This window comes from Piliocolobus tephrosceles, chromosome 3 (assembly GCF_002776525.5).
Source record: "Piliocolobus tephrosceles isolate RC106 chromosome 3, ASM277652v3, whole genome shotgun sequence".
Taxonomy (NCBI): Eukaryota; Metazoa; Chordata; class Mammalia; order Primates; family Cercopithecidae; genus Piliocolobus; species Piliocolobus tephrosceles.
In genome coordinates, this window is record NC_045436.1 from 44,706,231 (window position 1) to 44,723,295 (window position 17,065).

At 43.3% G+C, this 17,065-nt stretch overlaps 1 protein-coding gene and 1 pseudogene across 5 annotated transcripts in view; both read left to right on the plus strand.

Moving 5' to 3' along the window:
- The first annotated feature begins 3,147 nt into the window (after positions 1 to 3,147).
- Positions 3,148 to 3,771, plus strand: LOC111552092 (annotated as a pseudogene). Its single transcript, XR_002734545.1, has one exon. The product of XR_002734545.1 is annotated as an uncharacterized protein C11orf98-like (transcript).
- A 6,577-nt stretch (positions 3,772 to 10,348) lies between these two features.
- Positions 10,349 to 17,065, plus strand: part of OTUD4 (OTU deubiquitinase 4) — a 47,914-nt gene continuing 41,197 nt past the window's right edge. For 2 of the 4 annotated variants that reach the window (XM_023226986.3, XM_023226994.3), the window contains exons 1-2: positions 10,349 to 11,121; positions 16,482 to 16,565. In XM_023226986.3, coding sequence (XP_023082754.1) covers positions 10,963 to 11,121; positions 16,482 to 16,565 — 243 coding nt within the window. In that variant the 5' untranslated portion in view covers positions 10,349 to 10,962. Of the gene's footprint in view, positions 11,122 to 11,244; positions 11,355 to 11,405; positions 11,523 to 16,481; positions 16,566 to 17,065 lie in introns of those variants that run through there. The other 2 variants (XM_023227012.1, XM_023227004.2) reach the window with 2 other exon arrangements.

A 17,065-nucleotide genomic window follows, 5' to 3' on the forward strand; every position in this document is an offset into this window, starting at 1 on the left:
AAAGCAGGGAAACTAGACTTATTTTGTGACCCAAACTTAAAAGTCTATAAACATAACAATACTCAGTGTATTTGTTTTCAAATTTCTGCTTCTGGCCAAGATGGAGTAATAGAGATCTTACCTTTCCTCCTGAAATGACAAAGAAAAAAGTCAAGAAAATATATGAAAGAATAATTTTGGACATTAGACAACAAAGGACAGCAATCACAGAGGTGGGAAACAGATGAAGTAAGCCTATAATTACCTCAGCTTATTGCCTTGAGAGAGTTTTCAGACCATGGCACAGGGAGGGGAAATTCAAGTAAAATACAGACACTCCCTGAGTTGAGTAGATGGTGCTAAGAGTCCCAGAGAGCAAGGCAACTCCAATTCACTGGACACAGTACAATAGAGAAGAGGGCTACATAGAGAAGTAACTGTGACGATTTGTGGAGAATTCTTGTAACCAATGCATGCATGGGAGGAAACCACCCAAGGCCAGGGAAACAACCTCCTGAGAAGATTAGAGAAAACAATGCCCAGTATAGAGACAGTGTAAGGAGAGTGATGGTTCCTCCTAGCCACACTGGAAAATCTCATAATTCATGAGACATTGGTTAGAATGCTCAGAAAGGTCTAGCCTCAGTAGTGGATATAAATTAACCCTAAGCTAAATGCTGCTCTGTTTCCACCTAACGAATCCTAAAAGCAAGAGCCCCACCAAACTGAATACTCAACCAAAGAAGAAATACAAATGACATACAAGTACATGAAAGGAGGCTCCACATCATTAGTCATTAAGGAAATACAAAGTAAAACTACAACGAAATGCCACTGCATACTCATTAGAGTGGTTAATATTTAAAAAGTCTGTCACGCCTATAATCCCAGCACTTCCGGAGGCTGAGGTAGGTGGATCGTGAGGTCGGAAGATCGAGACCATCCTGGCTAACACGGTGAAACTCCATTTCTACTAAAAATACAAAAAAAAAAGAAAAAAAAAATTAGCCGGGCATGATGGCGGGTGCCTGTAGGCCCAGCTACTCTGGAGGCTGAGGCAGGAGAATGGCATGAACCTGGGAGGCGGAGCTTGAGGTGAGCCAAGATCACACCACTGCACTCTAGCCTGGGCCACAGAGTAAGATTCCATCTCAAAATAAATAAATAAATAAATAAATAAATAGGCCGACCATACCAAGTGTTGGAGAAGATGTGAAGGAATTAGAACTCTCATGTACTGTTGCTGTAACCAATGAATATAAAATGGTACAACTCACTTGGAACAGTTTGGTAGTTTTTTTTTTTTTGTTCTTAGAAAGTTAAACGTTCACTTACCATGTGACATATGACCTAGTCATTACACTTCTTAGGTGATTTGCCTGAGAAAAGTGAAGAGTGCATTGTAGCTTTATTTTTATAGCACAAACCTGGAAACAACCCAAATATACAACAGCTGAATGGATAAACAATGTGTGGTATGTTCATACAGTGGAATGCTACTCAGCCAAAAAAGAAAAGAAAAAAACTACTGATACATGAAATGAACAGATCAGTTCAGAATAATTGTGCTGAGTGAAATAAGTCAGACAAAAAAAGAGCCCATATAGTATAATTCAATTTATATAAAAACTCTAGAAAATACAAACTAATCTACAGTAACAAAGAACAGATCAGTAGTTATCTGGAAACTTGAGGAGTGTGAGTGTGTGTGTGTGTGTGTTTGTATGTGTGTGTGCATGTGTGTGTGTGGTATACAGGGATTACAAAAAAGGATAAGGAAACTTTGAGGGGTGATGGATATGTTCATTAGTTTGATTGTGGTGATACTTTCATGGGCATATCATTATATCAAGATATCAAAATTGTACACTTTAAATATATACAGTTTATTGTGTCAATTGTATCTCGAAGTTGTTAAAAATTATTTTACTCAGGTTTTACAGTGCTTTTAAGAGTAATATGTTCAGGGCCAGGAGCCGTGACTCACACCTGTAATCCCACCAATTTGGGAGGCAGAGGCCACCAATGCCCAGCTAATTTTTTGTGCCACCATGCCCAGCTAATTTTTTTTTTTTTGAAATGGAGTCTTGCTTTGTTGCCCAGGCTGGAGTGCAGTGGTACGATCTCGGCTCATCACAACCTCTGCCTCCTGGGTTCAAGCAATTCTCCTGCCTCAGTCTCCTGAGTAGCTGGAACTTCAGGCACGTGCCACCATGCCTGTATTTTTAGTAGAGACGAGGTTTCACTGTGTTGGCCAGGCTAGTCTCGAACTCCTGACCTTGTAATCCACCTGCCTCAGCCTCCCAAAGTGCTTGGATTACAGGAATGAGCCACCGTGCCTGGGTTTTTTGGGGTTTTTTTTGTGTGTGTGTGTTTTTTTGTTGTTTTGAGACAGAGTCTCGCTGTGTTGCCCAGGCTAGAGTACGGTGGTGCTATCTCAGCTCACTGCAACCTCTGCCTTCCAGATTCAAGCGATTCTCCTACTTCAGCCTCCTGAGTAGCTGGGATTACAGGCGCCCCCCTCCACACTGGGCTCCTTTTTGTATTTTTAGTAGAGACAAGGTTTCACCATGTTGGCCAGGGTGGTCTTGAACTCCTGACCTCCAGTGGTCTGCCCGCCTTGGCCTCCCAAAGTGCTGGGATTACAGGTGTGAGCCACTGTGCCCAGCCTTAATTTTTGTATTTTTAGTAGAGACAGGGTTTCGCCACATTGGCCAGGCTGCTCTCAAACTCCTGACCTCAAGTGATCCACCTGACCTCAGGGTCTGAGACCTCATCCAAGGTGATCTACCCACCTTGGCCTCCCAAACTGCTGGGATTACAGGTGTGAACTACCACATCCAGCCTGAAGTAGGATATTAAAAACCCTATTTTTAAAGTTTTTTATTATAGATATTCCAAACATGTAAAAAGTAAAAGGAATAGTATAATGAACTCACGTGTGCTCATTACCTAAGTACAATTATTAATTCATGACGGATCTTTGATTAATTCATCACCATCTTCTACCTTCAATTTCAGTAATCTGTGGTTTTATACAGTTTTCTGGATGATTGTGATATGACACACACACAGAAACAGACACATTGTATTTGAAGGCTGAATAGTACTGTATTCTAATTGTATTGACATATTAGAATGTGTTTGACCAGGGGTGGCATTGCAACTATGGGAGCTCCTGGGGGAAAGATCAACCAGCCCTGAACCGAGCTGAAGAAGAAGCTGTTCAAAGGCCAGCGGGTGCGGAATCGGGAGGGGCGTCTGATGCACTGGTGGTTGGGGCTGTGATAGACCAAGGGCTGATCACGCAGCATCATCTCAAGAAGCGGGCGTCCAGTGCACGTGCCAACATTACTCTGTCAGGGAAGAAGCCAGAAAACTCCTCCAGCAGATCCGGCTTCCCCAGAAAGAGAAGGCAGCCATGGAAGTGGAAGCCCCTTCAAAGCCAGCCAGGACTAGTGAACCACAGCTCAAAAGGCAAAAGAAGACAAAAGCTCCCCAGGATGTAGAAATGAAGGACCTTGAAGATGAGAGCTAAACCTCTTCCACTAGAAGATTCTCAACTGGAGCCAGCCTTCAGAGTCAGTGGCTGTTTCAGATGACTTTGACAAAAGCAGTGCCCCTTTTCACTCTCCAGATTTCCTCCTACCTAATGGCCTACTGACCTCCCCTAGAGGGATGTCTTTGGGAGGGAAGAAGGTACAGAAGAAAGATTGGAGAAGGGCCTCTCTAGCAGTCAACTCCATTTGTAATAAAGCCCTAGCACTCTGAAAAAAAAAAAAATAAACATAATCATAATCATGTGTTTGGCCAATTCTCTATTTTTAGATTATCTTCGATTTGTTTGGTTAGGAAGACAGTATTAAGTATTACTTAACATATAATCTTGGTCCACTATTCTATATCAAATATTTAGGCCTCAACCTACGGGTTGAGGTTCCATAACCTGTGGTTATTTATGTATTTTCATTTGAAATACTTTCTTCTTTGAGCATTTCATTGGGAATACATGAAATCATTTAATGAATGTTTATTGAATGTTTAATCTGAATATGCAAAAGCAAATATACTATTAGACACTTGAAAAAGAAAAAAAGAATCTTAAATTCTGCAAGCCTACACAGAGTTTACAATCCCATTGGGGAGCTAAAGTAAATACCTTGTAATGGGACTTTGTGAGTTTGCTTCTGTCAGGGTGGAATCAAGAGATAGTGGTGGAAGGAGAGGTAAATGGTTGGAAGTATGTGGAGGTTTTATTTGCAGAGATGATGGACTATGACTTAGCTACTAGCTACTTGTGTAAGAGGCTCAGTCTACTGTGAGGTTTATTAACTCATCCAGCTTGGGCATGGCAATATAAGGAAGTCATAGCTCTAATAAGAAACTAAATCATAGTTTCACTTCTTTAGTCATACAGTTTATAGGGTCTCAGGACTGCAGTCCTAGCTCTGGGGTTTGAAACTTATTCAGTGCTAGCTCTGGGGTTTGAAAGTACAGATGGGGGCTCTTTTTTCTTTATTAGGATTAAGTAAGGATCTCATGGCATACACCAACTTCGGTACTACAGAGCAGTCAAGCTACAAAGCGCTGGTACAGTTAAGTAACATGGCTAACAAGAGATGCTCCTTCATGCGGAGGCTGAACGGTGAGCTAGAAAGGAGTCAGATATCTGAACATTTTCAGCCAAGCCCCTTGCAAGGTCCTTCTCTAGGTTAGTTCACTTGGCTAATAGATGGTTACCAGGGTCCTGGCCCCTTTACCTTCCTTGTACTTCCTTCCTTCTTTCCTTTTTTTATTCTTTTGTAATTTTTTGAATTGATCTTGATGACAATTAAGCCATAGTGAAACTTTAAAAATTACTTTAAAAACTAAGAAAAGTGGTCTTCTTTTCTTTCAAGCCTTGATCTTCAAACATTCTCCTGCAGTGAGAAGTATTTGCTTCCCGTTTTGGGAAATGATGTCTCTCCTCTGCCGTTCTTTTGATCCTTTTGCTGTAGCAAGGAAAAGGTAAACTAACTCATGCAATGTTAAAGTATTTTCTGCTATGCAGGAATGTATAGTATTGAAGACTTAGAAGGCTTGTGAAGGACTTTGCTAAGGTTGATATTCCAAGTTACCAGAGAAGGTGGGAAACGGGTAAAGTCTTTTATTACCACCAGCCAGTTACTCCTTGTGAATAGCTTGCAAATGAAACACAAAAGCTATAGCATACGTTCTCTTCTATCATTTCATTCGATTATTAAATTACAGATGAGATTATTTTTCTGAATGATCATTGCTCCAAAATATAAATTGGAAATGTAGTCCCATTACACCAGTGTTTTCCTGATTTGCCTGAGCATTTAACTAAATTATTTCATTTGCAAAAAGTTGGTTTCTATTACCTTGACTATAACTCCTTATTGTTTCTCATCTATTCCACCGAGAATGGAAAATGATCAAGCAAAAACAAGAGTTAGCTACCAAAATAAATGATATATCATTAAATCATTCAGCAAATGTTGTGTTTTTTGAGTATCTACTATTTAAACCTAATGCTTGATGTTAGAGTGGTTGAGGGGGATGGTTTTAAGAGAAAAATGAGTTTACTTTTAGAAATGCGTTTCAGGTGGAAATACCCTGCATGGACTAGAGATAAGATATTAAAGCTTGGAAAAGAGAACAGGGCTAAATAAAGTTAAAGCTTGAGACCTGGGGCACCCCCACACTTAGGAGATGGGGAGTGAGGGAGAAAAGGAATCAGCAAAGGAGATATAACCAAGACAAGATATTTAAATATCTTGACTACACAAGATATATCACCTTCACAAAAAATGAAGGAGAGTAACAAAATGAAAAGGTGGTCAACACCATCAAATGTAGCAACTAAAGGGGAATGTGGGTTGGTGAGGCAGAAAGTCATTAGTTGAAATAACACCATTATTTTGATGTTAAAAACTTCATATTTTGAAGCCCTCTAACATTTGGAATCTTGCAATTAAGTCTTTGGCAATTCCCTAATTTCTCAGAAAAAAGAATTATGGGCCGGGTGTGGTGGCTCACGCCTGTAATCTCAGCACTTTTGGATGCTGGGGCAGGAGGATTGCTTGGCTCAGGAGTTTGAAACCAGCTGGGGCAACATGGCAAAAACCCATCTCTACTAAAAACACACAAAAAATGAGCTGGGAGTGGTGGTGCATGCCTGTAGTCCCAGTTACTCGGGAGGCTAAGATAGGAAGATCACCTGAGCCTGGGGAGGTTGAGGTTACCGTGAGCTGTGATGGCGCCATTGCACTCCCGCCTGGACAACAGACTCTGTCTCAAAAGAGAAAAAAAAAAAAGAGTTATATTCTGCTCAACTCAGAAACTCTTGTAAGTAAATTTAATTTGATAATAAAATATTATCACTTATTTAATATTGGAGGGGGAAATATGCTAGAATACATAGACTAAGTAGTTATAATAACAACAGCGGCAATGGTCAGCAAAATAAGTTTATTTCTCATGAACAGTCTGGAGAGGAGTGGTTCAAGGATCACAGGCTATGAAGTATTCAGGAGCTCCAGTCCTCCGTCTCATTGCTCTGTTATCTTAGGGTGTTGTCTTTGCATGATCAAAGCTGGCTAACTAGTTTCAACCATGTTTGTTTTTTTTTCTGAGATGGAGTCTCACTCTGTTGCCCAGGCTGGAGTGTAGTTGCGTGATCTCGACTCATTGCAACCTCCACCTCCCAAGTCCACATGATTCTCCTGCCTCAGCCTCCGGAGTAGCTGGGATTATAGGCACCCGCCATCAAGCCTGGCTAATTTTGTATTTTTAGTAGAGACGGGGTTTCACCATGTTAGCCAGGCTGGTCCTGAACTCCTGACCTCAGCTGATCCGCCTGTCTCGGCCTCCCAAAGTGCTGGGATTACAGACGTGAGTCACTCGGCCTTCAACCATGTTTTCAGAGCAGCTCATGGGAAGTAGGACAGAGAGTAGAAGGCAGGAGAATCCATCTTCAAGGAGATGAGCTGGAAGTTAAATAATTCTGCTTACATCCCATTGACCTAAACACAATCACAGGGTCACACTTAGTTCCAAGGTAGTTGGGAGATATAGCCCAAAGTTGGGTGCCCATGGGCCCAGCAAAAACTCAGGGGAAATCAAATGGGAAGTGGAGAATGGCAATTAGTAGCCTCTGGCAGGTAAGATCCAGAAGATACAGGTCTTTTTTCATAAAATACGTTTTTTGAGTAGGATTCCAGTACTTGAATTTTTGTAGAAAATGAAACAATGCTATGTGGCAATGAAGACATTCTTTGGTTACTCTATTTTTGTAAGATATTTTATAGATTTAAAAAAATCCTATTACTATTTTGACTCTTTGGTAAAATAACCCACCTTTTCATCTTCAGAATTCAGAGAACTGGTAAAACCACTGATACTAAACCAGTGATTATTTTCATAAATTGTCAAAATGCATTCATTCTCTATCTAGTAAAGACAAATAATGAAGAATTATATCTGTATTATTTATCTATTGCCATGTAACAAATTACGACAAAATTTAGGAGCTTAAAACAAACACTCTCTCACCCAGTTTCTGAGGTCAAGAATTTCAGAGCTTATCTGGGTAGTTCTGGCCAGGGTTTCTCCTGAGGTTGTAGTCAAGATTTTGGCCAAGGCTGGAGTTGTCTGAAAGCCTGACTAGGCTGGAGGATTCGCTTCAAAGCTGACTCACATGACTGCTGGAGGAAGGAAGGTTCCAGTTTCTTACCAAGGGAACCTCTCTGTCAGTTTGACACATAGCAGCCAGGTTCCACCAGCATGAGTGACCCATGAGACAGGGAGTCAAAATGCCAAAAGTGTCTCTTATAACCTAATCTCAGAAATGACATACCATTACTTTTGCTCTATTCTATTGGTCACTCAGACCAATCCTGTTACAAGGTGGAGGTGATTATGAGTGTCAATACCAGGAAGTGGGAATCACAGGGTGGGGGTCGGGGGTGGGGCATCTTAGAGGCTGCCTACTACAATACCTAACCTTAGGTTGGAAAAAACAAAACTCCATAAAATCTATCCATCTATGAAGTTTAAAAACAATTTTAAAAATTCTGTCTAGTACAATTATTAGCCCTAAAGTTTGTCAGAGTAAACAAACCTAAGGCATTGACTTTGCACAAGGAAAAAAAGTTGGTTGACTCCTTTGCGTAAGTTTAATTTTATAATTTCATTAGGTCTCAAAAGCATTGAATCTTTCAGGTATTGTTTGATTAAAATGATGTCTGCTTAGAGTTCTTCACACAGGCAGAAATGGCTTCCTTAGAATAAACATTCTGTCAGCTCTGGTTTGTTTATTGAAAAGGTTCAGAAGTTAATGTCAACAAGTAAAGATCCTTTGAAAGTGAGTGAGTTTCTCTAAGTTTTGGTCCAGTTTAAAGACAGGATCCTCTAATGTTGCTTTAACACTGAGCTATATTTGGGAAGTTGGCATACAGAGGGCCTATCTTGGATTAGGTCTCAAAATACCTAAAGGATTTCCTTAAACAGGCCCAGGGTCAGAGATAACAGGTGCATCACTTCTAATTTTGGAACCAGAAGCAGCCAGCTTAGAGTGAGGCTGTTCTACATTCATTCAGCAGGATTTTAGGTATTACTTTGAGTTTCTCTTTGAGTTTAAAAGGCAAGCTTTTAAACTCAAAAACCAGGGTGATCCATGTTTTAAGTAGTGGCAATACTCAGGATTTGTTTTTTTTGTTTGTTTGTTTTTTTAAGCAGAATGAGAAGTACATGCAATGTAAATGTATTTTAAAAAGAAAAGCAACAGGTTTGACTTGAAACTATATTTTTCTTTTCCTTTTTTTCTTTTTTTTGAGACGGAGTTTTGCTCTTGTTGCCCAGGCTGGAGTGCAATGTTGCGATCTCGGCTCACCGCAACCTCCGCCTCCCAGGTTCAAGCGATTCTCCTGCCTCAGCCTCCCGAGTAGCTGGGATTACAGGCATGCGCCACCACATCCGGCTAATTTTGTATTTTTAGTAGAGACGGGGTTTCTCCATGTTGGTCAGGCTGGTCTCAAACTCTTGACCTCAGGTGATCGGCCTGCCTCCGCCTCCGAAGTCCTGGGATTACAGGCGTAAGCCACCACGCCCGGCTGAAAATGTATTTTTCTAAACGTGATTTCAAAGCGTTTCTTTGCTACAGCAAGTAAATTTGAGGCAGGGACATTGTTTTCATTTGGGTAACTATGACGTTTGTATTCTCTAAAATAAGCATCATTTGAGATAGAACAAACATTAAGAAATCAACTACGCTCCTGGGAAAGTGAATGTATGACTGATTGCTTGCACTGAAAATACTGAAAAGTGTGTAAAGTAGTTTTTTAAAAATTTATGTCGTTGGACCCTCACCACCTGGCCTGCCTTGCCCCCATTCCAACGTATTTGACTACATGTCTAAACCTACAGTAACGCTCCCTTTTCTTCTCCCTCTCCTCCACCACAGCCTAAAGACTGAATTAGTTCTTATGATTAACCATGTATTTAAATAAGGACACCACATGTTGTATTTTAGCGAAATAAAATTCTGGTGCAACAGAAGCATGCTGGATTAATTCTGGGTTCTAAAGCATAATTTGACTTTGTCAATTCTCTGTCATTCATCATCGGAGGGTGGGAAGTTGAGCTGAAGCCTCGAGCACTGGTGGAAGCGATGGCCAGTCCAGTTAGCATGTTATCAAGCAATTACAAGATGAATTTTTTAAGAAGGAAAAAAAAAAAAACCTAACGTCTTCCGACAGTGACATGTCTCTGTGATGGGGTGCTCAGCTACAGTGACAGGGTAAACAAAAATGTCTTTGGCAAAGCCTTCATCTTGCCGTACGTGAGCTGTACTTCTAATTTCTAATAGGAATAAGCAGTCCACGGTTGATTTATGGACAGAGTGCGTCGTCCCGCACCGTGTCAGTTCCCGGAGCCTCCGCCAATTAGCTCTATTTTCTGCTTAAGCCGTTAAAGCCACCTCCATGGAAACGCCAGGAGAGCAGGCCGGGGGGAAGGGAGCAGACAGGTGCGCCCTCTGGAAAGAAATACACAAAGGGCCGACACTGCGCCGCCGTGTCCTTGGCAACTCCACGCCAGCCCAGCGCGCGCGTTTCCCGCCGCGCAGTGGCAGGGTTGGCGGGCGGCGCGCTCTGCTCGCCCCACGTCGGCTGGCGGAGCCCCTCGGCCTGCTAGCAGACGCGGCGCCAGAGCAGCGCGAAGTCCGCCTGGGGCGGTAGCGGCGGCGCCCGCGCTGTAGGGACTTGTAGTCCGCGCGCCTCCCGGGCACCTCCCCCGGTAGGCTGGCCCGTGCGTCCCCGCCTGCCGCAAGCCGACTTCCTGCGGCTGCCAAGACTACACCTCCCGTCGTCCTCTCCGCTGTCGGGCCGAAAGCGAAAACAAATTCTAGGCTGCGAGGTGCTGTTCTCTCCCGGGCGCCCCCACCCGCTCCCCGCCCCTCCGGCGCCCTCCAGCGAGGTGGGGAAACGAAAGGCCGCGTCTTTCTTTTTTGGTTTCCTCGGCTCCCGGCGTGGGGAGTGCGCGGGGGACGCAGGCCTCTCTTCACCTGAGCCGGCCCGGCGTGCGCGCCAGGGGCGGGGGTTTTCTCGCTTCACACCGGTACGGACGAGGAAACTTGTCGGGGCGGCGAACCCCGGCCTGGGTCCTGAGTCAGGCAGCGAGGCAGTCGGGAAGTGACTGCTCACTCGGGGTTTTCCTTAATCCCGCTCCCCCCGTTTGTTGTGGGCGCGTGTTCGCTCTGAGGAGGCGGCCGCGTGCGGACAGCCATGCATTAGGCAGGGCTCCCCTATGCGCCCGGAGAGCACGGACCGCTGCCTCGGGCCGCCGCCGCCTGCCGCCGCTCGCGGAGCCCGAGCCCCAGCCCGAGCCGCCGCCTGCCCCAGGCCGGGGCGTCGAGCAGCCGGCGGCCTGGCCATGTGGGGCTAGCCCTTGCCGCGCCTGGCCTGCAGCAGGACCAGCAACATGGAGGCGGCTGTCGGCGTCCCCGACGGCGGGGACCAGGGCGGCGCGGGGCCCCGCGAGGACGCGACGCCCATGGATGCCTATCTGCGGAAACTGGGCTTGTATCGGAAACTGGTCGCCAAGGATGGGTCGTGCCTGTTCCGGGCCGTGGCGGAGCAGGTAATTGCGGAGGGGGGGATGGTGCGAGGGGAGGCGGGGACGGCCCGGCGGGTCTGGGTGGGGAGGCAGCTACGGGCTGTCCGGGCCGCCCACGGCCGGGGCTGCGCGTGCCCTCGCTGTCGTCACAGCGCCCCATTGTAACGCCGGAGTGGGACGCTGCTTTGCGTCTGAAAGGTGCAAATTGAAACTTCAAAGCTCGCAAATTAACGGGGTGTCTCTCTCCTGATGAAGAGGTAAATGGGTTGAAGACAACTTGTGAGGCCTGCTCGGAGCTTGTACAGTTGATTTATTGCTGGGGACCTGGCGACATGATATTTTTCACTTCTGTTCCGCATTCAGCTTCCATCCCTTCGTTTAAGAAGCACCACGCTCACCCCACTCCAGTAAAACAAGTGTTTACTGTAAGTGGTGGATCAAACTTTACTTGTGGAACATATTTTGGTTTGCTGCTGGACTTTGGAATGTGGGGTAGGCAAGCTCGCCCATGTCACTTGAATCAAATGGGCAAACTGCCGTTTGAGAAAAATCAACCTTTTACAAATATAGAATATTTTGAAGGATTTGTCTTTGAGTAGGTTCCACCCTTTATTATGGTCTGCTGGGTTGTGTAGGTATGCTAAACAGAACTGACTTTTTTTAAAAAAAGCCTGTTTTGATGTTGGTAGTAGAAAGGGTACGTGTAACTGGAGCTTTTCAAAACCACTTTCTAACACAGTTGCTCAGGAAGATTTTTCTGATTTTTGTTTTTGAGCGAGCTTATTCCAGTTATATAACACTGTGTTGTAGGTGTGCTGTCACCAAAACCCATCTTGTATTGAAAAATAGCTGCCGAAGTAGCTGGATAAAAGTTTCTGCTCTGGTGTGTCTTTCAGACCTTTCACATGTGCTTTCGTTTGACCTAGGACCTGCTCCCCACACCCCATCGCACACCGCTCCCTTACCCCCCTGTGGGGTTTTTATGATGTTTCTGTTTTCCCTCACCTTTTTTGAATGCTAAATAACTTTTAAAATTTCTATTTGTGAGTAAATCTTTTACTTAACATCTGGAGGCCAGTCCGTTCTCATATTTTTAAACATTAAAAGGCGAGCCATTTATTTGCCATAGGTAGCGGAAAATCTTTCTTTAAAACAAATTGATTTAAGGGACACAAACCGTTGCTTTATGTTGCGGACATTGTCATTGAAACATTCTTCCAGAAGCTCCCCAAACCAGGCTCTGTCCGGTAGACTTTTCTCATTTTCAATGTTGCTGTGAGGTATGTTCACACCCACCCACTCCCTCCAGTCCTTATTAGTAGTAGGTAAATAGTCTGCCCCATTTGTGAATTTTCTGAGTCTATATCTGTCTTGCTTCCTTGAACTCCTCAGCACCTCCAGAAGCCTAGGGAAGAGGTGGAAGTGAATTCAGCCCATATTTATTACGTACTGTTAGACCTAGCAAGAGTTTGGTAAGCAAGGAGGTAGAAATAAATGGCGGTAAGGGAAGCTTGCAATTTACTTGGATTTGAGTTATCTGAGTCCTAGTTTATATTTGAAGCAGAAAGGTGTGCCTGATTTCCGTAGTGCATACCATAGATACTTGGTGGCCTTGATTATACAGAAGCCTCTCTGTTATTGTAGTGGGATCTCTGTTTTTAACTGGAAAGGGGGCAAGAGCTAGTTTACACTAAGAACTGTTTGTTACATCGGGTAACACATTTTATTTTATTTTGTAATGGGGCTTAGGTTAGGCATAAGGGACTACCCTTCCCAGTTATGTGGCTCCGTTTTAGTCTGATGAGGTTAGCTCAAGACCTTGAACTTTGGGAGAAGTTCAGTTATTCAGTAGACTACAGGTATAGCCATCATCGCTAAAGGCAAAGTGTGTGTGTGGGAAAGAGGAAGTAATACCAACGTCAGGCTTCCCTTTTAAAATAAGTACCAAGGATTTATATTTTTGCCAACAATTTCTCCTATAAAATCACAAATATTCATCATTTCTAAGAAGGAATCAGAGTAAATAATCTAAGTGGCAGTTTTTAAAGAGGGGAGGAGACTTGAGTTAGAATTTTGGTCTTTCTCTCCGAATTATCTGATTTAGATAGGCCATTTCCTTTTTACACTTGTGGATTTGGGCCTGCCAGAGGCCTGACCTGAATCAGCTCCACAGCCATGGAGCTAAAAATAGGGCACTCTTAGAAGACTTGCTAAAACAGTGTCTCAGCCTTTCCCAGTATTTATCACTATCTTATCCCAAGTAAAAATGGGAAAGCCTTCTTGTTTGCTTTCATGTATATATTAATTTGCAGAGGTATTTGTCATATTACTTTAATTCTTCCGGAGTGTTCTCAACCTTGCACAATAATTTACATTTTAAAAAGTTGTCATTTAACCTTGCTTTTCTTGCAGTGCTTGACTTTGTAAATTACCAGCACTCTCACACTTTATAGAAGTTGCTAAGAGTTTTGCTTCTGAGCAAGGGGTTCAGATAGATTGTATGTGCCATAACCTTTGTTAAGAGGAGAAGGACCAATAAATATGCCTACCATTGTTTTTGATTGAAAATAAGCTTTACTAACTTACGTTTGCCACCTGTTGCTAGGTAAATGGCTTTAAGACTAGCTCCACTTTGCTAATGGCAGAGGAAAGCCCTATCAGATGACACTGTGGTTTATTTGTACTAATAATACCTTGATTCATAATAGTGTCTAACATGGCTTCTGTTAAAGAAGTGTTGCTAAATGTCATTTGTTGAATTGGCAAAAAAAAATTCTTTTGTTTTTTTTGAGACAGAGTCTTGCTCTGTCGCCCAGGCTGGAGTGCAGTGGCACGATCTTGGCTCACTGCAAGCTCTGCCTCCCAGGTTCACGCCATTCTCCTCCCTCAGCCTCCTGTGTAGCTGGGACTACAGGCGCCTGCTACTGTGCCCGGCTAATTTTTTGTATTTTTTTTAGTAGAGATGGGGTTTCACCATGTTAGCCAGGTTAGTCTCAATCTCCTGACCTTGTGATCCACCCGCCTCGGCCTCCCAAAGTGCTGGAATTACAGGTGTGAGCCACTATGCCCGGCTGGCAAAAAAACTCTTTGGTGGTTATTTTTATATATAGATAGTTCTTTTGGTCACAGACTCTTAGAATGTATACGAATACAGTTTAATCGTGTCCGAGAATAGCAGTGAAGGTAGAATCGGTTAAACTGAAAACCAGTTATTACAATGAAAACAAACTAATTGCTAACCTCAATAGGTGCATCTTCGGTGTATCTCAGTGTAATAGGACATACTAGGCGTCTAGGCAGTTGTGCTGGTTCTGTGGGTATAAATGAGCCTGGTTGTTACCAGGAGAGCTGTAGAATGCACAGCTGGAGCCTCCCTTTTCCCAAATTCTCTACTCACACTAAACGTAAAGGGAGAACCACTCAGTTGGATCTGTAACTTTTTTTTCTTTTTTTTCTTGAAACAGTCTCACTCTCTCACTCAGGCTGGAGTGCCGTGGCGCCATCTCGGCTCACTGCAACCTCTGCCTCCTGGTTTCAAGCGATTCTCCTGCCTCAGCCTCCCAAGTAGCTGGGACTACAGGCATGCACCACCACACCTGGCTAATTTTTTTGTTTTTTATTTTTTTAGTAGAGATGAGGTTTTACCATGTTGACCAGGCTAGTCTCGAACTCCTGACCTCAGGTGATCCACCCTCCTTTGCCTCCCAAAGTGCTAGGATTACAGGCATGAGCCACTGTGCCCGGCCAGGATCTGTAACTCTTAAAGCTACTTTCTATTAATATAAATTTTTGAGAGATCTTGATGGTAGTTTGAAATGTGTTATTTTAAGTGTGTGTGCGTGTGTGTGTGTTTAAACTATAACCTTTTAGAGTACAGGAATATCTTTGAGATACCTAGTAATAGAAAAGAATTTTAATCTCCTTTAAGCATGTTAAAGAATTGGTAGCTAGGCCTGGACGCGGTGACTCATGCCTGTAATCCCAGCACTTTGAGAGGCTGAGGCTGGTAGGTCACCTGAGGTCAGGAGTTTGAGACCACCCTGGCCAACATCGTGAAACCTTGTTTCTACTAAAAATACAAAAATTAGCCGGACATGGCAGCACCTATAATCCAGCTACTCGGGAAGCTGAGGCAGGACAATCACTTGAACTTGTGAGGCAGAGGTTGCGGTGAACTGAGATTGCACCACTGTACTCTAGCCTGGGCGGACAGAGAAAGACTCTGTCTGGGGGTAAGAAAAAAATTGGGAGCTAGCTAGAAGGAAGCATTGGATAAGAAATAGTTGTTTCAGGCTGGGTGCAGTGGCTCATGCCTGTAATCCCAGCACATTGAGAGGTTGAGGTGGGTGGATCGCAAGATCAGGAGTTTGAGACCAGTCTGGCCAAGATGGTGAAACCCTGTCTCTACTAAAAATACAAAAATTAGCCAAGCTCTGTGGTGGGTGCCTGTAATCCCAGCTACTCAGGAGGCTGAGGTAGAAGAATTGCTTGAATCTGGGAGGCGGAGGTTGCAGTGAGCCGAGATTGTGCCACTGCACTCTAACCTGGGCAACAGAGCAAGACTTCGTCTCAAAAACAAAAATTAATTGTTTCAGTTCACCACTTTAGAATATTGGTAAAAGACCACATGCCAGTAAGTTATCTTTTTGTTGAACTGGTTGTTTAATAGAAGAAAATGAAAACTACAGAGTGAGAGGATCTGGATCATACTTTGTAGGTTGGTACTTTACAATTTGGGCATAAAAACAAATCCCAAACCTCTTGGGATGACATCACACAACATTTTTGCACCCCTTCTGCTGCCTACTTGGATGTTCTTTCTTGTCTTGTAAGCTTGATCACCAGGGAAAGAATGAGTGCCTTAATTTTTCTGAAACCATAGTGGACTTAAATTTTTACATAGAGCGTCTAAGTGGAATCAGAATTAATGGGAAAAATAAATCGGCCTTTTACAGGCTGAAAGCTTCAAAATACATTCCTACTGAAGTTGCCAGTTTGTTTTTTTCAGTATGTATAAGATGAGGTTGAGCGTGGCATAGCATGGATTTTGTTAGCTCTTCTTTGTGAAGAGTAAAGTTATTGTGGAGGGATGGCCAAGAGAAGAGAGTGTCCTAAATTTGCAAAAATGTCCTACAGGAGAAAGGCTAATAAGTTCTTTTCAAAATTTGGCTTAAGAAATAGTATTGTTTGTCTATGTCATATTTTTGCTGTGCTTGGTTAGAAGAAGAGGTAGGAATGAATAAAGATATCGAAATTTTAGAAAGGGAAATGGAGGAAGACTGATAATGTATTGGTTGTCAGATTATTTTGGATGTAAAAGAAGACATTAGGTTGTAACTTTTAACTGAATGCCTAATAGTGTGTTTGTTGCCTTTTGTTTTTAGGTATTGCACTCTCAGTCTCGCCATGTTGAAGTCAGAATGGCCTGTATTCACTATCTTCGAGAGAACAGAGAGAAATTTGAAGCGGTAACTTGTAATTTCAAACATGTAATGGTGTCTTGACTTGGATTTACATTTTGGCTTTTAGAAGTGTTCTAGTAGAAATTTCATAGGCTGGATCTTAATGCAGGTTATGAAAATAACACATAAAAAAACTTCTCTATTGAACTTAATCTAGTTATTCAGTTACGTTATTTTCTAGGCTATTTTATGTTTTGCATTTATTTGGACATGTAGAAAGCTACTGTGATGGATAAGACGCTGAGCTGTGGGAGATGAAAAGATGACCTGGACAAGGCCCTTGCATACTAAGAGTGGGCGTTGTCTGACATGGTCAGGGAATTGGGGGTGTTGTGATTAATAGTGGTTTCTGTGATTGGCAACTCCCTATAAATTAAAAAATTCAGGCCAGGCATGGTGGCTCACGCCTGTAATCCCAGTACTTTGGGAGGTGAGGAGTTCAAGACTGGCTTGGCCAACATGGCAAAACCCTGTGTCTACTGACAATACAAAAGAAATTAGCTGGG